Source organism: Helobdella robusta, assembly GCF_000326865.2.
Source record: "Helobdella robusta unplaced genomic scaffold HELROscaffold_6, whole genome shotgun sequence".
Classification (NCBI taxonomy): Eukaryota; Metazoa; Annelida; class Clitellata; order Rhynchobdellida; family Glossiphoniidae; genus Helobdella; species Helobdella robusta.
Genome location: NW_008705330.1, coordinates 5,756,035 through 5,781,500, shown reverse-complemented (window position 1 = coordinate 5,781,500; position 25,466 = coordinate 5,756,035). Strand labels below are relative to the sequence as shown.

The 25,466-nt window shown below is 32.0% G+C and overlaps 2 protein-coding genes across 2 annotated transcripts; both read right to left on the bottom strand.

Annotated features, from left to right (window-relative positions):
* Positions 1 to 8,736: 8,736 nt before the first annotated feature.
* HELRODRAFT_164567 (hypothetical protein) lies at positions 8,737 to 13,104 on the bottom strand (the record flags this gene model as incomplete). The annotated part of the gene is made up of 7 exons (XM_009029471.1): positions 8,737 to 8,874; positions 9,030 to 9,160; positions 10,167 to 10,361; positions 10,741 to 10,873; positions 11,491 to 11,666; positions 12,512 to 12,651; positions 13,049 to 13,104. The coding sequence occupies 7 exons, from the start codon at positions 13,102 to 13,104 to the stop codon at positions 8,737 to 8,739; spliced, it is 969 nt and encodes a 322-aa protein (XP_009027719.1).
* Positions 13,105 to 16,326: 3,222 nt separating this feature from the next.
* On the bottom strand, positions 16,327 to 24,810 carry HELRODRAFT_68680 (hypothetical protein; the record flags this gene model as incomplete). The annotated part of the gene is made up of 18 exons (XM_009028943.1): positions 16,327 to 16,447; positions 16,866 to 17,006; positions 17,273 to 17,388; positions 17,880 to 17,986; positions 18,855 to 18,942; positions 20,032 to 20,106; positions 20,421 to 20,582; positions 20,757 to 20,845; positions 21,293 to 21,425; positions 21,772 to 21,879; positions 22,106 to 22,202; positions 22,551 to 22,674; positions 22,821 to 22,975; positions 23,423 to 23,532; positions 23,637 to 23,682; positions 23,807 to 23,868; positions 23,979 to 24,071; positions 24,706 to 24,810. Coding segments are annotated over 18 exons (1,932 nt in total), but the record flags the coding sequence as incomplete, so codon positions are not given.
* Between the last annotated feature and the right edge of the window lie 656 nt (positions 24,811 to 25,466).

The following is a 25,466-nucleotide window of genomic DNA, read 5'->3' as shown; positions in this document are numbered from 1 at the left end:
GCAACTGTTAAAAAATTGAAATGGCGATGTAAAGTGAGAAATAATTATAAAACAACACATAGAGAAGATAGACAGAGAAAAAAGAGAAAGATAAAGAAAAAGAGAGAGAGATTGGCGGGGAAAAATGATTACACAAAAAATAAAATAAACACAAAAAATAAAAAAAAGTCATGAATAACATTAAAGTCAACAGAAGCTTTATTGAAAAAAAGTTATTCACCTAGCCCAAATTTCACAAAACGTTTGAATTACAACCAAACTGCTAGCATAGAATGGACGAAATAATAATGGATTCAAATATTACAATGGCCTGACAGATGAATTGATTTGATAGCTGGATGGTTGAATGGATCGACGGATGGGGAGATGATTGGACGAATAAATGGATGATTAGATAATTGATCAAATAGATAGATAGATAGATGGATTGACTGACATAAAACGTGAACGAACGTGTAACTAGATGAATGAAAATCAACCAACACTAAAATAGAACAAAATTGAAAACGACAAGTATCTATATCTAAACAATAATGAGAGACTAGGATGGTAGAGAGAAAAACAAAACCAACAAAAAGTGGGAAGATGAAAAAAAAGAATGGGAAAAATGAAAAAATTTTAACTAAAAGGAATTTTTAAAACACTCGAAAAAATTCAAAACGACGCAAAACTCAAAGAAGAAACTTAAAAGAAAGAAAAAACTACGTGTACGTCAGAAATAATTCAAGAAGGAGAGAGATAAAAATTGAAATATAGAAAGGAAGAGAGAGAGAAAAAAAAGAGAGAAAAAAGAGAAAGAAAAAAAAACAAAGAAGGGGAGAGGAAACAAAGAGACAGACAGGCAAAGGCAGCCAGACATAGGGCTGATCAGTTGATGCATAAATAATGGCCATGGACGGACAAATAGTCGGAAAACGTATAAAAGAAGCAATTAATTTTTTCTGCCTTTTAGATAGCACCACAAGCTTAAATATTTGCTTAATTACACATTCTCAAAATCAGGAAAAAACAAAATAATACAACTGCGGGATAAATTATGAGATGAAAAAATGTAATTATTCCATAATAAGACAGAGTATAAATAATACAAAAACTAAAAAATTACAAGAAATTATATCTTATTAATTACTTTTTTTTAAAAAGATATATTTAAAAATACTTTGCTAGATCATTGATAAAAACTAGGTATGCAAAGTTTTTTTTTATTCTCAAAAATGAAAAAGAGAAAATTACATTTGTGTAAATAATCTGAGAACGCTGGTGCATCGAACAAACTTTCCGTAAAAATGTAATTATCGTCAACAGGTTTTTAATTATTTGAAAGAATTTTTTCAATCGAAATTTCGATTTTTAACGATAGTCTAATCAACAAGTAATGAACCTAGCGACGGACATTTTCAACTTTTTATGGATATAATATAATAATTATTAATTTAAATATATACATGCAACATACTTGCAACTTGTATACAAACATGCAACATACATGCAACATGTATACAAACATGGAACATATATACAGTGACGCATCCAGAATTTTTTGTTTAATAATATATTATTATGCGTCCCTGTATTCCTACACCTTACACGGATCGGCATAGCGTCACGAGACAAACACGCACGCAACATGTTATCAGCACATCACAAACATCAGTCATACTGCGTGTTGTTCGTATTTGTTTCGAGAAATTCCTTCCAGATAATAAAATATTTAAGCTAATCCATCTAACTTTTTCTAATAGATGATGTTTTTTCTCTCCAGATGAATTTTTTCTAAAGTTTGAAATTTTTGCTTGGATGAATTATAACTAGAATGAAATAATGTATACGAATGTCTGGGTTAGTACTTGTGTGTGTGTGTGTGTGTGTGTGTGTAGTTTCGTTTTCCTTTTAAATTTTCATTATTTTCGCCCACATTTGGAATGCGACGAAGCGAGGAAGAATAACACTTATTTATTAGTTAATGGAGCATGTCTGACAGACAAAAGTTTCTGAATAAGCTGAGCTATTACGAGATTTTGTTTGAAAAAAAATAAAATAATGTCTAAATTTGAAAGGAATTATTTTTTTAAGAAAGTTTTAATTCGAGATTTGAAATGTTTCTTTGAAGTTTTTGTAAAATCTTTTGAGAAATGTTTTGAAAGAGTATCTTAAAGGACTAACAAAGTAAATTTTCAGATAATTTTCAAAGCTGGATGCCTAAAATATGCATCTTTCATCGTGGTGCATGTACAAAAAGGATTGAAAAAATATATTCAGATCCTTTTCACTAATTAATCTTAATGGAAAAAAATACGGAAGATAGAAAACTTGAATTAAAATATATAAATAATTCATTCAGCACGTGTCGGCATTTTATGAAAATTGTTTTTTGCCCACGTATTTTACAGCATTTTTTTAGTTTTTTTTGTTGTTGCATGAAAAGATTTAAAAAAAAATGTATAAAGTTGTTTATAAATAATGGCACCGTTATTTCCTGTGATTATTCATTTTCTCGTCTACTTAAATATTTTTTCTAAGTTAGCAAATATAATGTAAAATATGTTATAGTTAATAATTTGAACAACAAGATAGTGTGAAAAAATTAATAATAATGATATATATATATATATATATATATATAATTATTACTAATTAATAATTACTGATAACCATGCACTCTGTTTTGTTGATGCTAATTTGCTAGCCTTTCTTTTCATTTTCAAAAACCAGTCTGAAAACAATTGCTTGCAGTTTTTCCTATGAATCGGCTATGAGGGCTGTGTCATCAGCATATCTTACATTGTTTATATTCACGCCTCCATTGGATATTCCAGGTAGATCTTTTATCTTTCTCATGATGATCTCACTATAGAGACTGTACAGGTCTGGAGAGAATACACGGCCTTGCCTAACACCTTTCTTTATTTCGACAAAACTTGTCATCTTGATACCAACTTTCATCGCTGCTCTTTGTTCGCAATAGAGGTTTTTGATAACTCGTGACAACAACTTCGATAACTTTGTCCAAATTTTCCAATATTTCCATAAGCTCCACGTGTTTCACGTTATCAAAAGCTTTGGAGTAATCGACGAAACATATAAACAAGTCTTCCTTCATTTCAATCGCTCGTTCACTCATCATTCGTAGGGTGAAGAAAGCGTTTCTTGTGCCACAATCCTCGACAAAACCACATTGGACATTTAAAATTTCAGATCTGATTTCGCTTCGTGCTCCCATCATCAGAATTCTCAAGAGAAGTTTTTTAAGAGGACTCATCAAGCTGACTGTTCGACGTAGTTCACATTCTGTTGAATTAGGTTTTTTAGGCAATGCAATAAATATTGACTAGGATAGATCTTCAGGAATTTTGCCGCTGTTATAAATCTCATTCAAAATTTTTGTCCTACCACAAATAGCATGTATTTATTAAGTCAACGAGCGTATTTTGGACATTATTACCCCATCAATTTGATTCATTCGTTTCTAGTCATTCATACTTAAAAGATTTCATTTTTAAGAAAATTGTTAGAAATTATTTTTAGTTTTTATCAAAATTCACAACATACCATTTTTTGAAGAAAAACGAATTTCCTTTTTAAATGATTTTCAAATTTATATAATAAAATATCCTGTGATGAATGAATTAAAATAATGCTCTTTTTAATAATGAAATGAAAAATATATTTTTCTGCAGGCTCAACACCAGCGCCAATATAGAACGAGCTTCTCGTGATTTCCACACGTCCGATCACACACATAATCACACGTACACACACACATGTAGTCACATACACGCACACACATATATACACACACTCACACACAACCATTCAGGCACATCTAAACTCAATCACACGTACACACACACACACACACACGCACACATCCATTCAGGCACATCTAAACTCAACCACACACAAACAAACCATATCACGTACATATAAACGCACATAAAAGTAAAAAACACAGACATTAAGAAACCCGTACAATACACATACAACTATGCATACATACAATTATATACAAACACACGCTAATATAAAATCACATACAAATATAAACACGCATACAAACATGAATACAAAAACGTACAAAAGCAAAGAATTTTAATAAATTAATTAATTTTAATTAATGCATCATTTTCAATGGATGAGAAGCTTTGGCCTTCTATGGCGTCTTAAAGAATTAAAAAATGTTCCCAGCTGAGAAAATTTACACAACGGGCTACACGGAAATATACACCAAACATACAAACGCATTTACATACAAATGAACAAACATACAAACACATATATAAATACGTACAAACAAACAACCATACACACAGACGTAATATCAAAAGACAGATTTAATATCAAAACTTAAGGCGAAAAATGACAAAAACACGAAATTTTTTACGAATGAAAATTTTACAATGAAAATAAATAACTAAAAACTATGACGTATGTTAACCAACAATTTGAAAACCTAAAAAGAAACAAACAAAATACAAACACCCATCCCACACACACACACACACACACACACACACACACACACACACACACACACATACACACACACATACACACACACACATACCCATACAAAAACACACCAATGAACAACATACAAAACATACACGCATACATACAAAACAAACATAGAAACATACAGTCAAGCACACAAAAACCGACAAACACAAACGTACGCACACACACACACACATACGCAAACATACAAACACAAACATACAATCCAACATACAAAAAAGATGCAATCATATGTTTTTGTAGTCATTTAAAATCCCTATAGAAAATTTTTTCTCCAACTTGAAAATCTTCAAATGTTTCGTCGATAACATGAATAGAGCATGGAGCAATCTATTTATCATTCACATTACATTAAGTTGCTTTTGATCACATTGGCCATTATATTAAGATGTTTTTTGCATTACATTAAGCTCTTTCGGTTCTAGGAATGATTGCATTTGATATAATGGCACGTTGCATACTACGTTGAGCAATAACAACAAATACTTATACAACGCCATTACTACTGCTACTTCTGAAGAACCACCTACTACTCAGTTAGGAAACTGAAATATATTTTTTCACATACATGCACATATACACATACATAAATACACAAAAACATACACACACGTACATATATACACAAACACATACATATATACACTAACACATACATATATACACAAACGCATACACACAAATACATGTATAAACAAGCACACACAAACACCAACATATAGACTGACACACAGACATACATACAAGTTTCTTTATATCCATCGAATGTGGACTTGAAGGTGTTGGAAAAGAAATGAAGTAGAACAAGAAGAGGAAGACAATGTAATGTGTGTGTGTATGTGTGTGCGTGTGTGATTGTACTACAGTGTGTACGCGTATTTATTTGTAAGTGTGTAGTTCTGCTTGTGAATGATGGACAATTCTTTTCAATTAAATCGACATTTTCATCAGTTCTCTATTCAACATTTTAATTAGTCGAACTCTTAAAACTATTTATGATGATGATTAATGATATATATATATATCTATATACATATATATATATATATGTGTGTGTGTGTGTATGTGTGTGTTCCTGTGTGTTAAGTCAATTTCTATAGTTACTGTATATTTACAAATATTTCTGTATAAGTGTTTTTCTCTTTCAAACCTATTCATCATTCTATAGTTTTTCCGTCATCCCACGTGTTATAATGACAGTGTTATAATTGTTTTTACCATCATCATCGTTGTTGTTATTATATTTTTATTTTAATCGCTAAATTTGAATTTTCGAATTTGAATAATGATTAAGTTCAGGATATAAGATTCAGCTGTCGTGTTCATTCATCATTATGCCTTCCAATTTATAGACTTAAATTGTTGTAAAAATTCGAATGAATATTGACTGTAAATAAACAAATAAATAAATAAAATTTAAATAAGTAAAGAAAGAAAGAAAAATGTATATATATATATATGTTAAACTATATATATATATATATATATATATATATATATATATATATATATATAGGATTCAGACTATCAGATATATACATGCAAAATGTTTATTTGTAAATTTATTAAGATATTATGTGAATTATCATTTCTTTAATTATTTCAATTGAATTTTTTTCATTTCACAATGGCCCACCGTATTGATACTAATTAACGTATTAATGTTATTCATAATTTAACTAGTACTTTAATTGATGCAGACCAAATAATTTTTCAAAATTTAATTTATTCAAATCGAAAGTGCAACAACAGTAAAAAAAAACTTAATGATATTTAAAAATCAATATTTTTGGGTTATTTTCGCGATTTTTCTCCTTAAACAGTTATTGACTTTGTTTCTAGAAAGAAAAGGAAATGGTAAACCCAATAAAACAGTTATAATGCTATTAATCGAAATTTATTGCTACTTAAAAAAAAATTTTCATTTGTTGCTTGGTTTCAGAGAGCAGAATTATAATAATTTTAATAAGAAGAGTTATAAAAAAAAATTATTGCTATTTTCGTGAATAAGTTTTTTTAATCATATACACTTTTTCTATTTTCTAGTTCATTTAGATAAGACCAGATCGTCTAAAAGGCACTGTTTCGTAACGAATTATTCTCTTTTATCTGAAAACAGTATCGCTTTTCCTACCCTACCATCGTCAAACATTTTTTACTATTTTTTTGTTGGTTTTGTATAGCTTTAAGTTTTTCTGAATCGCGCTGCAGATAAGTAGGCGCTACATCAACCTTATCATTAAGTTTGTGTTATCTTTTTATACTATATTCACTTAGTTTTTCTGGAGATTTTGTTTTCTAAATTCTACTTTCTATTATTTTCAACCAGTTTTTTACTTATTTTTCGTTTAGATATTTGTCTAAAGTTTGATTTTTTAGTGAAATTTTGACAAAAATGTCTTACTCTGTAATCTGAAAGTAGGAACTACTAACTTCTAATTTAATTTATGAAAAACTTTTCGTTATGTAGTATTCAAATTAAGATACAGTTTAAGACAATACTAATTAGAGTGTAACTAAATAAGCTAAATTATATATATTATATCAGCATCCTGTATAATGGCTTGTTTTTCATTTTTATGATAGTCAATTGCGTTTGTTTTGTATATTAATGTTTAAATTGTTCCATAGCATTTCATCTACTTTAAATATTTTATATATATTGGAACATTCATGTTTTGTTTTTAACTTTGTGAATTTTAGTTCATGCAGAAATTTCATTTTGTCACTTCATATTTTACATTTTACTTTAGGATGGCAGTACTTGTTGAGCTAGTTATAGCTCGTTACGGCAAATAAACGAATAAATAAAAAATAAATTTATGTATAAATATTAAAATATAATATAAAATAAACAACCCTACTCGAGCGGAATTTAAAATGGTTCTAACAGGATCTCTTTACATATGTCTATACGGCTAGATCATTTATTTACCTACCTATTTATTTAATTATTCAGTCTTTTTATTCATTCTTATTTTTTATTCATTTCATTTATTTATCCACTAATACTGATTTTAAATGTTAGAGATATTTAGCGGACAAATTTCTACACTTTTCTACTGCTGTTATTGGTAATAAAATTAAGATACAATACGTTGATATTGGTATATATAATTATATATGCATGAACAATTATACACAAATACATGCTTGTGAATACCTATACAAACATCGTAAATGTATAGTATATACACAGACACAGTCAGACACACACACAAACACGCACACAGAAAAACACTTGAACGTTTTTAAATATATCGGTCACCATCAACGTGGTATATGTTATCGTTGGACATCAAATAGAAAACGCGTTTAAATCAGGGGCAGGCAAACTACAGCCCGCGATGCCATTTTATGCGGTTTGCGAGGTTTTTGTTCGCATTTTATGAAAAAAAAGTAAAATGACATTACGACCGAAAAAATGGTCGTCCGCCACAAATGAACATCTTAAAAAAATTCCCCCATTCTCCCCTATTCAAATGTATGTGGGGAAAGTAATTGTCAATTTTTCCTATGAAGGGAAAATAATTGTTAAGGCGGCCATCACAGCAAAAAGTTTGCCCATTCTTGATTTAAATAGTTGATCAATTATTGACTAATTAAATTTTATTTAATAATTTTCCAGATTCAACATTTAACCGACCTACCATTATATAGTATAAAGTTAAATGCGTTCTATTCTTCTTTACTTAGTAGTCACGCAAATACATTTATATTGAAATACTCAATACCATGAGTATTTTACGTATCTGTATTCATTAATCCATTAATTAATAACTAAAATAATATTCTTATATAATAATAACATAATTTTTTTCATCATAATTTATAACAACCTTTTAATTTTTATTTTAAAACAATTTTCTCGAGACTGTAACTGTCACTTTACTTCATTTATAAATGTATATCTCCTCCATTACTGATAAAAACAGTTAGGAGGGAGAGAGAGAAAAGACTTAATGAATAAATTATGTTAATGTCTTGTATTTTATCCATTTCAAACCGTTGTCTCATTGTAATGACTGTGTTGAAGATATAAACAAAATATTTCAGTGGGGTAAAAACGATAACGAACACAATCAAAACAAAAAATGTTGACAGTGATTATATATTCAAGATACATTTCGAGTTGAATTAATAATTTCCTAGAGAAGGACACTAAATAAATAACAGATACTTATGGTTGCGATAAAAAAAAAAATTTTTTTGGTTATCCTGCTAGCTTTTGCGAGTTTTTTCTGTTTCGGCTTGTTGCAGCAAGCTTGAGATATTAGGCATGAATGTTATTTGTTCGTTGATGGTTCCCAGTCTGATGAATCGGTTGGGGTCGTGCGTTCTGTCAATCAAAACTGCTTCCTGAGTGCGTGTGTGTTTATGTGTCCACATTCAAGCAAAGCAATAAATTTGACTAAATCAATATCGATCATTCGGTCAACACACGCGCGCACGCACACACACAAGCAGACAAGAACTCAAAGTAATCGGAATTAGTTCGATATCAAGCATTCAACCTGTAAATATGGAGCAGGGAGCTCTTTGTCCCCATCTAACAAGATGTTTCCCAACGCTATCTCCATCTTGCCTGACTTGCGAATTCGCAACTTTCCTATGTAGCCCTCGCTGAAATCTTTTAAAAATGTACCTCCCTGTATCATTTTTAATCCAAATTATAATAATATTATTATCATAATAATAATAATATAATTATCATATTAGGTTATTATTATTATAATTATACTTGCATTCAAATTATTAATAATAAGAACATTAATGGACTGTGCAAGCATGTTATAAATGACAAACAGCATGACACGGTATTGCTGATTTGAAGGTCAGTCAAACAAGCAGAAGTCAGAGTTCAAAGGTTAAAAGAATTCAGTTCACTAAAAAATGAACTGCCCAAAAGCATGAAAAAATGTTTAACGGGGTAACCTTTTCACAAAAAAATAAACTAAAATAATTAACAAGAAAGCAATTTTTATAGCGAAGATCCGATGGAAAGAGAGCTGCTTACTTATGGTTCCGAAATATTATTACTCATCACTGAATGAGGTTTTGTGCCTCAAAAGCTGTACAATACATACACACAACAACTCATGTAAATGCAATCGCTATTACATCATCAGATGCACAGCTTGTATGAAAGTTTTCGAAATCTGTGCACAGAGTTAACATGTTATACAAAAAATGTGAAATATGATTGTCATACTTTCTGAGCTACACGCCAACCAGACAACCAACCAAACAACCAACAATTTCAACAACCAACCAGCCAACTAACTATTCTAACAAACAACCAACCAACCAACTATTTTAATAAACAACCAACCAACCAACTATTCTAACAAACAACCAACCATTCTAACAACCAACCAACTAACAAACCAACCAACCTGGGAATTATTCTCAGAAGAAGGTGCATTCGTTTTATCCCCACCATCTCCAGTTTTGGAAGTTGACGGCCGACGTGATGATGACGATGATGATGTGGAGGGTGGTGATAATGATGATGAAGATGGCGGGAAGCCAGGGAGGAAATGAGGCATTTGAACGAGATAGAGTTGACTTAGGTCTAAAACTAGTTAAAAATAAAATTATTATTATTACTAAATGAATAAATATAAAAAGAAAAAAATCATGATACTAACTATCTTCAATATTAACAGTTGTACTAGGATTTGCTGACGAGTTGCTGCTTTTGTTGAAATTCTGTTCGAGATTGTTGGCAACATTCGTCGGTTGTTGTTGGTTATGGTTGGCAACATTTGTTTGTTGTTGGTCGTTCTTATCAACTTCCATAACATTTAATGGACATTTTTGATCCGTTACCTCTTCCCTTTTCCCTGCAGTAATGTATATGTGAGATTAATTAAGAGAGGTTAATTAAACGAGTGACACAAGAGATGGAATCAAGTAAAAAAAACTCCTTCTTAACATACATGCAAATAAATAAATAAATATATTGCTTTTTAATTAAGTTAATTCAATCATAGAATTCACTGAATAAGATAGATTATTAAACATACTCCCGAACAACAAATTACATACTGGACTATTTGTAAAATATGAACACATGACGAAAAGTTATGTAATGATTAAGGCGCCTGGCACTGAAGTTGCAGTGACCAGGTTCGAATGCATAGAGATCCTTACGACGCATATAATACCTCTGAGATACACCAAAAAGAGAGAGTTGTGACATAAATTATGAGACAGACAAACTTTTAACATCGTTGAGTGAAACGAGTTCGACTTTGAAATCTTTCTTAGCCAGGCCAGCAAATGGCAGTGTGATTGGATATTGTTTGCCAGGCTTCTCCAATCCACCCTCATCTTCATCGTCGTCATCAATGAACTGGAAAGATTTTTATTCCTCTATTTCATTACTATGTATTTCAATTTTATCTCGTAACTATATTTTTCTTTTTTTTCTATAATTTAATAATATAATATTTATGGGTGATTGAAAATAAAATTTGAATTGATGATAATTAAAAAATAACAATTCAATAAGATCTAACTTCATAACAAAAAGATAATTGTTCTTTACAAGTTATGATAATATGCATGTGGATAAATGTTATAAAGCTCCTTAAATTTCAACTAACTAACTGTTTAATAATAATAATATAATATATTATAATTAAAAAAAGTTTAAAAGAAGCTATATACATCAAATTTATTGCTAATATAATCAAACCATTACCATATCCCCAAAACAATAGTGTTAAGTAAGGATAGGTTTCTAGATTTAAATTCTAACTCATAAAGAACTCCTAATGGGAGGAGCTTTGTGGCGTATTACTAACCAATAACACGCAAGGAATATAATGATTGACGCCTATATGCTAATTTTTCAATATTAATATTAAGCAGGTAGTTTGTTTAAAGACCTATTTTAAATTTTGAGAAACTTGTGACGATGGCATTGAACTGCAAAAGAATCACCAAAATGAGTGAAAATCTACCCACATCATCTTTCAGCAGTTCAGCCAACAGTGCCTTATCATCGTCATCATCATCGTCGTCATCCTTTTCGCCATCCTTTCTCTCTCTCTTCACATTATTACAAAGTTTTGTCCTGTTCTGCTGCTGTGCATGTGATGATGATGATGATCTGTTTCCAGAGCTGAGGTGCAACGTGGATACTGTTGAGTAACAAGGTGTTGATGGTGGTGAATGTGATGCTTGCAATGATGATGATAATAATGTGATGACAACAATATTAACCATACCTTCGTCCTATCAATGAAACCAACAACAGCCAAATAATTTTACAAATCGCGTAACTAAAAATGATGATCAACCAACAATTCAATTCAACCAGTTAATGGCATGGCTAAATAAATTACCAACAAACCAACCATCTCATCAATGAACCATCCTACCAAATCATCAAATCAACAAACCAAACAACTAATCAATCAACCATCCTACCAACCAACCATCCAATCAACCAACAAATCAACCAGCCATCCAACCAGATCTTGCAGCTTTGATTCCACTTTTTTCCATGGGCCCTTCATCAAAAATAGACGTCAACTGAATGAGGTCATGACCCCTGCTCCGCCCCCTTCCACGACCGCGAGGATTGGGTGGGGTCTTGTGGTGATGATGATGCTTGGCAGACGTTGATGATGATGATGCTGTCATCGTTGTTGTTGATGATGATGATGTCATTGTTGACGATGATGATGTGCTGACATTTTGATCACTGGATGAAAATTCAAACATTATTTATGAATTGAAAATTTCCCCTATAGCTCAATCTCTTGAAATTTGTCTCAAATATCATTCATTGTTTAGAAAGGACAAAGTATTAATAAATGTATGTTCATTTGGATGAATGAATAAATTTATATAGAGCTAAACTCATAAAAGTTATGTTGCTAATGATGTTCACATAAAAAAATAAAAAGTAAATTAAAAATAAAAAAAATTAACCTTTTATAAATTACACATTATGTATTTACTAAAACAAATCAAAAACTACGTTTGTCTAACTTAGCTTTAGCCTTTAGCTGAGGAATGTTGGGGACGAATTTTCGCTTTGGCATGCCACCCCTGGTCACATCCTTATTTGTCGATCCAAAACCCAAGGTTAGGTCTCGCGTTGGTTTTATTGTGGCTAACCTACGTTATGTCAATATTGGATAAATTAGGTTTGTTTATAACTCATTGAATTTGTTAACATTTTAATGGCAATTTAATAGAAATTAAAGTATATTTGATGAATGAAAACAATGTATGAATAATTAATAACAAATTATGTAAATTTTCTATTAGGAAACTTTAAATTTTGTATTACAGTGTTATCTAAATGTGTTTAACGACAAAAAAACATACACTTATCATAAGAACAAGCTTACAACAGAAACAACAAGAGGGTCAAACATACATAAAAACAAATATACAAACATACATCATACAAACAAACAAACATACAAACAAACAAAAAAAATCACAAAAACATATGTATTTGTATATGTCAAAATCAAGTAAGGATTATATAATTGAAAATATCTAAGACCTTATAGCAGTTTGTGGTTTGCTACCATTGGTTGAGTTACTGGAGCTGGATGCCATGGCCAATCACAATGACAATCTGCATATTAAGTTTATTTGCAATTAAATTAAATTATTTAATTAACTAATTAACCTTTAACTAAATTTTGTCATAATTAATGCATTAAATATTAAACTTAGTTTTGCCGTGCAAAGTTTAAATATACTACAAAGTTCTAATTTATAATAAAATGATTTTTGTGAAATTCTGATGAAAAATTTGACATAACTTATCTATAAAATTAATATATTACACATTATTGAAACATATTATACATAAAAATCAATAGAAATCTTTATTTTATTCTACACCATATTTAATTATTTATTTAAATCTAAAAGGAGCTTGCTCATGGCCTTAAGTGTAAGGCTTACATAAACATTTAATGATTTAGTTTTATTTATATATAAATATTAAAACAATATATATATATATATATATATATATATATATAATTAAAATACTATTTTATAATAGGTATATATATTTTTAGCATGAATATTAATGAATGATTCACAATATATTAATAAAATAATGATGAAATACAATGACACATGCACACACAAACACAACCACAAACACACACATACACAAATATTATTAATACGATTTATAAATATGATTATCATATAATATAATATAATATATATATTATATATTTTATAATATTGCACTACACTACTAATCAATTTAATTAACTTAAATAACATTCTTACTTCATTTAATAATTATTTTATCATGAATAAAAAAGAAATAAAAATAATCTGTCTTTTATTTTCAATTGGTGACACAAAAATTTGAAAACTGAAAAAAATTCAAACCAGGTAGAAGAGAGAATTGAACCCAAGACCTGAGCAGCACAAGGTAGAGCAAGATGATTAAAATCAGTAAGTTCTTTGAAAAGCCAAATTATTCTGATGGTGCTAGTTTACAATGTATCTTTCCACACAGACAAAATAAGAAAAAAATTTAATTCAATTTATTAATTTAATTTTAAAATCTAAAAAAACTTATCAAGAAAAGCAAAAGTATTTTCGTAATTTTAATTTTTCTTATAAATATTTTATAACATGAAAAATGCCCTTAAAATGGCTAAAAATTGCTTCTAAGACAAAAATTAATAAAGATATTTAGCTTATAAAGCAAATAAACAAACTGAACGATAATAGATAAATCAATGAGGCCTTGTGTAACACCAAAGAACATTAAGTTTCTTGTTTTGTAAAATTTATTTAATTTTTTAGTGCTTCACTAAGCAATAACAAAAAATAACCAAGCATCATATAAAGAAAAACTATTCAAAAAGAAGGCTCTTATTTGATTATCGCTAAAGTTTTTAGATCACCTTTATTAGTTTGCCATTCACACATCAAGAATACACTAAAGAATGCATACCCGACTCTTGGAGAGGAGGTAGGAGGTCATATGGCATGGCCCTCCGAATGAGGTCTATGAAAAAATACTTTTAAAGTAATGGTTTAATGTACTATGAACCCCGTTATCTGATCTGGACCTCAAAAAGGCTCCTACAATAGATAAGACCATTTGGACATCCCCTATCATGAATACAAATGATATCAAATGAACATGAAAATAGTATACATTGCATATACTCAAAATCTATTAGAAAACATGATATATCTTTTAAATACTGAAAATGTAAATTTAAAAAAAACAAACTCACTAAAAATCTTCAAAAATGATTTCAATGTGGGATGGGATGGGAATGCCAGAAGAACTCATGCACAGACGTCTGCATTCCGTTATTTATCCCAATCGTCCTAACGATGGGATTTGTGGGTGTGGAAGCCCCGGAGTAATGGAAAAGTAGATGCTTATCTATTTATTTTTTAGTGAATCATCATTGGAGGTGACAGGGCAGTCCATCCTAATTCTAATTCGACCCTGCGACACAACCACCGAGAACTCGCGATATTGAGGTATTTTTTTATTTTATTTTATTACAAATGAAACCTTGATATATAATAGAGAGATTAAAAGAGAAAAATAAAGATGTATATGGAGTGAGGGGGGGGGAAGAGAGTCGGTTGGCAAGTTTGCTCGGTCGGTAGGGTGGAAGTGTCATGTCTTGCGCTATTACGTGATGACTTGATTCGAATACTGTCCATCCGAATCTCAAAAATCTCAAATATATTCCACGAGCATATGATGTGGTGTCCGGTTTTTAGCGTAGGCTATTCGGGAAATAGGCGCCCTATGTGATCTTTGCTAGGAACTTCGATTGTCTTGGAAAATCGTTTAGTTGCCGAATTTATAAATCATAAAAATATTTAAATCGCTGATGGTTGCATGCAATATTGTACGTTGATGAATTTCTAATTAAAAACATTTTAAAAAAATTAAATTTAAAAAGTCGATTTCGGTTTTAAATTCATTTTATTAGGAAAAGTTTATAAGTTAATTAGTTAGTCACACAGAAAAATGCGGTCAATAAACATGAACACCACCCGAATGTATGTATGTTGTATATATGTATGTATGTATGTATGTATGTATGTATGTATGTATGTATGTATGTATGTATGTATGTATGTATGTATGTATGTATGTATGTATGTATGTATGTATGTATGTATGTATGTATGTATGTATGTATGTATGTATGTATGTGTGTGTGTATGTATGTATTATTATTATTATTATTATATGATCATTTATATAGCGCCTATTAAAAACATTCTCATAGGCGCTTTACAACTATGGCAATTTTCTACAAGGAAAAAAGATATGTCTTCAATTGACTCTTGAACTGGGGAAGTGTCAGACCAGACCGGCGCAAAAAATATGGAAGTTCATTCCAATGCCTTGGTCCATAAACTGCAAAACTACGTGATGCAATCTTTAATTTAGTAACCGGGACCACTAACAAGTTTCCCCGATCTGATCGTAGGCCAGTTTTTAAAGAAATCGATGATCTGTCAATCAACATTTCGGACAGATATTGCGGAGCCAATCCGTTTAAGCATCTATAAACCAAAACACAGACTTTAAAAACAATTCTTTTGTTTGTATGTACATGTATGTATGTATGTATGTATGTATGCATGTATGTTTGTACATATGTATGTAGGTATATTTCAATCTCCAAGCATAGGAATTATAGTTTATAATACATGCAGTTTCATTAAATATACTTAAGCAAACAGGACAGAATTTATTTGATTTATTAATATTTATATTTTATTTTTTATACATTTAAAAAAAATATTATATTATCAAAGTTATTCTAATCCAAATCCTTCGGCGTTTTCAATGGCAACCAGCAATTTCTGCTTCAAAACTTTTTTTGATTTATACGCTGGCAGGACGAGTTGGTTGAAACACGTGTGTGAAACTGGTAGCCTGTATGATTAATTGGTTGGTTGGTTGGTTGATTGGTTGTTTGGTTGGCTGTTTGATTGGTTAGATGGCTGGTTGTTTGGTTGGTTGTTTGGTTGGTTGTTTGATTGGTTGTTTGTTTGGTTGGTTGAATGGTTGGTTTAATGGTTTGAAAGGTTGGTTGACCGGCAAGTCGATTGATTGGCTGGTTACAATTTATTTTAAAATATAAGCCCCCTCTGTCAATCGTTCAAACGTAGAAATCTTATTTTAGTAATTTCAAATGTTCACAATGAACCAGCAAGTTATATGAATCATCCAAATAATATTCAGTTATTATGTAACGATAAAACTTTCAATTTGAATATTTTACATTCAAACAATTATTCTGTCAATCAAAACTTAGTTCCACCAGCCAATCAGTGAACAGCAAAATACCTACATGTTGACATTTTCCACTCTAGTAATTTTGAAATGCATCTCCTGCATTCCGCCAACCGGAACTCGATCACTTCCGGTTGCAAATAATAACAATTGTTTCTGCACATCTCCACTCAATGACGTCACAACTTCCCAAAAATATCTTTAATTGTGTTGGTTTTTTTGTAATAAAATGGAGATTTCAAAGCCAGCTAAAACGGTTAAATATTTTTTTTACAGAATAACGTGTAAATATTTAGGATTCTTAATATCCTTGTGACTGCTAAAAAACAAAATATTTTAACAACAACAACACGTAACACAACTTCATCACAACAACACTACGTGACACACAGCGTCATCACAACAACAACACGTGACACCCAGCGCCATCACAACTACATCCGGTGACACACAACAACAACAGACTTTACGGTTTCAGACTCCGAATTGTAGCCATCGTACACAGTGACCTTCATGAGATCGTTCATGTCTAGGGCGGGACTTCCACACACCAGCAACTCTATCTCCTCCGGTCTCAACAACTGATGGCGGTTGTTGTGGAATTAAAAGTCGTTGGTGAATTCTAAATTGATAAGAAACTGGTTAATCGGGCTATATCGGGAATGGTCGTTTTTAGTCCGTAAAAATGAATTAAACGCTTGGTCCCATTAGCCGAAGTTGACAGTCTTAATTATACGTCATGCTATTTGATAATAAAATACGCAATGGCCGTTACTGCTAAGGATTGCTAAGTAGAGATAATTAGATTGGTTTCAACGTAATGAAAATACATCGCAGCATCCTAAACGATGTACGTACGATTGTAAATAATATAAACGTTTAAGATAGTTTTAGATTTATTGCGCGAACAGCTTATTAGACGATAACGGTTTTTTTTGCTTGAATTCATGAATCCATACCCCTTAAATCAGATCATGCATACATACATGCACACATACATACATACATGCATGTACACATGCATTCATACACACAAACATGTATACATAATTTTTTCCAAAAGAAAACTTACGATAAGAGCATTAGAGGCACAGACACTGTGGAATCCGTGGTAGAATGCTTGGAACTGTCGATATATGGACTGGTTTAGCAGGTAGTCGATGTACAATTGGACGTATTCTTTGATTGTGTGTTTTTGCGTGCGTGTGTGCGTGTGCATGTTTGTGTGTGTGTTTCTGTTTAGATGTATGTGTAAGTGCAAGTTTGGGTAAATTCATTCACAATTCAGTACACCACTTGTATGTGCGTTTTTTTATCTTAAATTAATTCAAAACTAACAATGATTTAAAGTATATGTCCTCTTCAGCACAAATTTACCTTAGTAACAAATGGTTTTTAAATAGTTTTATATTGTGAGAAACGCAACAGACAGAATTAAAAGAAAGAACAATAAGATTCTAATTTTTCATAGAGCTAACAACAGGTTTTCATTGCACACACCTCAACTTGCACACACTGACATTCACAAACGTTGATACAAACTCATCCTCCACACACGCACGCACACACACAATTACACACCACACATACACACACACACCACACACACACATACTAATACACACACACCACACACATAAACACACACACACATGCATACATCACACGTTTACAAATAAACACAATACAAAACACTGATTGCCATAACAACAGTCATTAAACAAACAAATATGTCATTAAACATCGTGTTTTTTCGATTAATGATCGCTACTGTGAGCTTTGTTAAAAAGGTTGAAAAAAGAAGAAAGAACAGGGCGGCATAGAAAATGTCAGATGGGTAGAGTGGTAGATGCTCTAGTGCAACAAAAAACTAAAATACAAATAAATCCCGAATAGAATAACGAGTTGTTGCTGAACCACCACGGGCTCAACGGCTTACGTTGGTTGGATGAAAAAAAAAATAAGATAATCACAAAAATAACAGCATCAGATCCCCACACCACAGCACCACACTATCGTAAGGAACGCCACCACAACTACTACCAACCATCTCTGTTCTCTGCAGTGACAGCGATGTCCGCACCACCAGGTTTCAAATCATACGTGGTCGTCGTGCCGAAAACGTTGTGGGAGATCTTGGTAATTTATTGGAAAATTGTTTTGCTACTTGAATTAATTTAGTAATTAAATTCTTAATTAATTTGCATACTTTGGTTACATCAGTGCAACATTAATTGAAAATAATCTCATTTTTCCTCAATTAAAAATTTTAAAAAATTTTGCACATCATTTCGTGCATTAACTTCTCAACATGAAAAAAACAATGCAAGAAGCTTTGAATGGAGGTGAGCATCAAGCTAACAAAAGAACTTTAGAACTAACTATGAATAGGAATAAATATAGGAAAGAAAAGCTCTACAACATTTTTCTTCAGCCACGTCAGACAAAACAAATAGGACAAACAACAACAACAGAGAACATCACGATAAATAAACAACAGCATCTGGACCGCTTGGTCTAATTTACGCTAGAGTTCAACGACCATTTATAACGAAGAAATTAAAAACTTGCACTAACAACCTAATGTAGGTTAAAAAAAGATAGATTGATGACCGATAGATAGATGGATGGATAGATTGATTGATTGATCGATCGATCGATCGATTGATTGATTAATTGATTGATTGATAGTTGTACAAATGAATATAACAAATGGAGCATATGGTATGCATGCAATGTGAAAAAAATTAACATTACTAAAGAGTAAACTTGTATTCATTAGTTAACATATCTTTATTAATGTTTGTACCATCATAATCGCATACACTTATGTACATCACAACTGTGCTCTAATCGTCGTTATCAGTTAATCATCATTCATTGTAACTATTTATTTGTTCTTGTTATCATTTCCGCTATCAAGTTCTCATTAACGAAATCATTCCACCATAAATTAAACATCATTAAAATTGTTATTTTCAGCATCTCGTACTTGTATTCATATCATCGTCGCCATCATCGTCGTCGTCATATTTTTGCAGTTGTCATCGTCATCATCATCTTATTACTGAATTTATCATCATCGTCATCGTCAACATCGTCATCATTGTCGTCATCATCATATTACTGAATCTATCATCATCATCATAATCTTAAATCTATCATCATCATCATAATCTTAAATCTATCATCATCATCATCGCCATCACCATCATCATTCTCACCTGAAAGGTGGCGCCCATATCTTCTTCAACATTGCCGCCGTAATTTAATAACTCTTGCAGACCGTTGGTCAGATCCTACATTTGTTACAAACTCAGTAATAATTATTTCCTTTATTAATAAGTTTATAAATAATTTTCTGTTTATTACCTTTGGACTTAACTAACTACAAACACAAACATGAATATAAACACACACACACACACACACACACACACACACACACAACTACAAACACAAACATGAATATAAACACGCACACACACAACTACAAACACAAACATGAATCTAAGCATACACACACACAACACACACACGGACGCACACAAATTTGCATAGACGCAAACACACTCACACACAGAAACAAACAAACAAACAAACACACATGTACCGGATAGACTAATTTGAGATCGGACAGCGTGGCTTTGGTAACTCCAACGACAGCTTTCTGTACGTTTGGCGGTACTACGGCTGGGCTTAAAAGTTTTTTGTACACAATTGGAGGGAAACGAATATCGAGTTGTACGCTGTTGTACACTGCTAAGCCCATTAGCTGAAGTTTGTGTGTGTGTGTGTGGTGTGTGTGTGTGTTTTTGTGTGTGTGGTGTGTGTTTGTGTGAGTGTCTGTGTGTGTATATGCGCGCGTGTGTGTGGGGTGTGTATGTGTGTATTTGGTGAGGAGTGTGTACATTATAAAAAGACGAAGCCGATGAAAATGGCGACTAACAGCTCCAACCAGGTTGAATTCCTGTAAATTATCGCAAGGCGCACAACTGAACCAATACACGCGAGCAACTGGATCGTACGTGAACATGCCTTGGGGGTGGAATCAATAATGATGATGATGTCGAGATGATGAGGTTGAGATGTTGATGTTGAGATGTTGATGTTGAGATGTTGATGTTGAGATGTTGATGTTGAGATGTTGATGTTGAGATGTTGATGTTGAGATGTTGATGTTGAGATGATGATGAGAATTAGTAGAGAGATAAAACTATATCAGTTTCGTTTGATTGTACTACTGTTGGCGTCAACAATAACGACGAAAGCTAGAGGCATGACTATGACGATTGAATGGCAGTGATAATAGTTATCTCAATGAAACTAATGATAGGAAATTTGATTGGACGAATTATTAATACGATATATAAGTTATAAATATGATTATCATTATATTATAATATAATATATATTAAAAATTAGAGTGCTAAAAATTAAAATGCAAACATCCAGTCCAAACAATTGTTAAAAATTGCAACATACCAAAGTCAGCTTGAAATATTTGTCTGGTGAGTAGCAGGAACCATTCCTTGGTCAATCCTCCCATATCCAAACCTGGCTCACCTGCAAATGTCACCTTCAACTTTTTCTTCAACTCCATCTGCTTTCGGGCTATCTATAAGGGTATCCATCGAAGAAGATTTTACTTTTTCTATTTTTTTTAATATGTAGCAACCAACTTATTTAATTTTTAAACCATTATCTATATGTATTTAAGCTAAAATTCTTCTAACAATGTTCATCAATTTCGGTTCTTAATAGACAATTAATCAACCTGACAAACACTGGATAAATATAATAATAATCTACCCAAACAATAAATAAATTTATTATTAACCAACTAAATAAAATATAATTCGTTCATTAATTCTTATCGATCTTTTATTAATTCTTTTATTCACTCATTTTTTTCATACGATCAAAACTTCCAAATTTGTACAGTAAAAGCAATTGACAAAAACTTCATTGAGAGAGTCAGAGACGAGGTGTGACCGCCTGATTGTCAGGTTAAGGAACAGCATACCGATCTCTGGCACTTGGTGCTGTTGGACCTTTGCTACCAGACTTTTCTACAAAAATACAGTACAAAAATATCTATTTACAACATATCTCAAATATCTTCGGGAGATATCATCAACAAACACATAGCTCATGCAAGTACGCCTAATTCAACGCTTCACACACATTGCATGAAGTAGACGGGACCTCCTTTCAATCGATTCTACTCACTGCAGCAGTAGTTCCAGGCATCTTAACCATTACACCATCACAACGCTCATTATTATTAACACTAACTCTGGCCATGACGACCATCTGCTGTTCGGAGTCCTTTTGCAAGATGGTCCTCTTGGCCGCCAGACTCAAAATGAATGGGTACTGGCAGAAGCTGAAACTGTGGGTGAGGATTTGGGAAGAATGGAAATTTGAGATTGTTTTGAAGCTCTAGAAGTTTATAATCAATGTTTAATGCAAAGCGAATATAAGTGTATATTTACAACGTGCTTATGTATGTGAGTCATGCCAATCATAACTCTGTCAATTCATATGAACAAACCATACAAAACTTAACCAACCAGATATTATTTTGTTAACCAATCGAAAAACTGCAATTTGAAAAAACAACTTTAAACTAACAACCAATCAAATCCGAATATATGACTTACCGAGCCGAAGAAATGTCATCACAAAACTTAATTAACCAACCAAAGAAAGCATTGACATAGCATAAAATTGAACGAACCAATTAGGGCCCGTAGAACATTGCCAGTTGTAATACTCAACCAACAGATCGAGATGGTCAAGGGAAGGGTTATAAAATTCTTGATAATTCATCAACTGCGGTGTCGCCAAGTTGGAGGCTGCATCTGGCGAGAAAAAAAATTGATTTAATTTCGTCAAGTATTAATCAAATTATCAATTATGTTTATCAAAAAATTTTAATAATTGTAATAACTGAAGCGAAAAATGCTCAACACTTTATTCTACTTCTCATGGAAAAACATCAACTAACTGAGAAGAGCGAGTATCTTGGTGGCAGAGGGTATCCACCACAAACATTTGGACTTTGGAGGGAGGTCGTCATCTTTCGAGTTACTCAACGACAACCGGGCCGATATAAACCGCTGGATACGTTTGACCATCTCTCTGAACTTTTCCTGTGCGATGCTGTGGTGAAATCATTCGCTATGCAGATGTCGATTAAAAATTCAGTTTTGATTTGTGCTGTAATATAAAAGGACGTCATGCTAAAAAGACGAACGTGACAAAACAAGTCGAAATATCAAACCACCACCGTGTGGCTCTATGTAGCTCTGCCTGCGTGCTCTCTATAAATATTTATCACATCGATTCGTCTGCTACTGCATGGCACAAACAATGATTTTAAGCGCTCCATGTTGGCGGGAGTTTTCATTGAAACGAAACAGAGCACGCAGTCTCTATGCGAGCGTTTGCAATCAACTTGTCGTTGGACATGTGTCGTTGGCGTGCGTGCATTTTGTTCATTCCATTAATTACAAATATTGAAACAAATAAACCAAATGGTAAAATTCACATTTAATGTGTAAACTACATTCACCATGATTATGGTAAAAATTGAAATTTGGGACCAACTTTTTGAAAGTGTGTACCAGGTAATGGTGCTGTACATCTTTTAGGACTGATATTTGTCTGAGGAGGTGAGCAAATATTGTGTACGTGTTTCTGTGGTTGAACTGAGGGTTCTGTTGAAAAAAAAAACAGATCCAGACTGAATAGAACTCATTAATCGATCATTCAATCATTTGTACCGATGTAAAAATGAATATCCATAAAATGGTCCTCTTACTAGCAAGAGGATTATATAGGCCTTTATTTCATCCTTACTTTGCAATCTAAAAAAGGGTGATTTATATTTTTAAAATCATTAATTGAATAATTTATATATAATTGTAATTGATATTTCACAAAAAGTGATAAAGTGATTCAAGTTAAACAACTAATATTCCTCACAATCACCTTCTGTCACGAAGTAGATTGTTCAAAATTGCTCTCAAAGTTACTTTTTGAACTTCAATAGGCTGCCAATTGAAATAAAAAATATATATATATAATAACACCACAGAGGAGCTCTAAATGTTTTTAAATAATTTGTATAATTATTTTTGAAAAAATAGCGTAATAGCATTACAAGTGTGACTAGAAGGTCATATACTGAATAAACTTTGCTGAAGTTTATCTCCAATCTGCGCTTCGTGTCGCCCTCATACTCGTCATCAGTTTTCTGCCACTTTGAAACGATGTGCGGAAATGTAATCAGTGTGTAATCAATTTTATTCTATGATTATTTTGAATTGGGCATGTTTTTAGGCGGTGAGATGGTGTATATTGGTAAAGATGCCTGGTTCTACTATGGCAGTGACTGGGATCGAATACGAAGAGATCCCACCTGACGCATGTGTGTGTGTTGTGTGCGTGTGTATGTGTGTATGTTGTGTGTGTATGTGCGTTTTGTGTGCGTGTGAGCGCGCGCATATTGAAAATATTTCTGAGAATTAGTTGTGAAAAAATGAATTATATTTATTTAGTAGTAGTGTGTTTCTTGAATCAAATAAATGCAAGGATCGTTGTAATTAAATTTTCAGCTAATCTGGACATAATTTAGGCATCGATATTGTTTCTTTATTGTTATGTAATATTTTTTCTAATGTGAAATTTTTTATGTGCTGCTTTTTTGACGAGATCAGTAGAAGTGATGTTTACTAGTGCCACTTCGTTGAAAATTATGTAGTAATTTGTAGTAACAACAGCAGTATTAGTAGTAAAATGCCAAAATCAACGAAAGCGATGGTAGAATTAGTTGTAATATTAGTGCATTAGAAGGATAAGAGTTAATGTAACGTTGATTCAAAACTGACTTTGAAGTTCGCGTTTAAATTAGACGAGTTGTCGAAGACGATTGCAAAGTAGTTCGTCAACTCCGTCCATCGCTTTTGCTGTTTGCAGGTCTGTACATCTTCTCTGCGCGGGGAAGATTATAAATGAGTTAATTTTTCAAGAAAAAAAATTCAATTATCATCTAAAAAACTCAACAAATAAACAAACATTTATGACTAATAGTAATAATAATAAATAATAATAATAAATAATAATAATAACGGTAACAATGATGATAATAATAAAAAAACAAACTCTAAATTCTGTGGAGTCCTTCGAAAGATATCCTCAAGAGATGGCTGTTCATCCGCCGGGTTCAGATCCACAACTTTCAGCATGTTACTATACCTGGGACTCAAGGAGGTGCCCATACTTCTGCTCGTCTGATCCGTGTTTATTAAGTTATCCGTAGATATGGGAGGCAGGATTGAACAACTAGATGATGTGAATCGAGAAGATGACGATAAATTTGTTGGATGGCAGGGTGGGTTGTCGTTAGCATCACCACGACTTCGCTGGGGTACCCTTGATTGTTTGTCCCTCTGTCCAAATCGCTTGAAGAAGTTTGAGATGGATTTGAGTGGGCCAGATGCTGAAGACGATGGCGCTGATGAGGATGGTGTCGGTGATGATGGAGATCTGTCGTGACTCTGTTGGGTGTTTGTTAAATAAATAACTACTGAAAAAAATTCTTCAACTTTTATAACTGGTTTAAATCTATTAATATTTTTTCATTATCAAT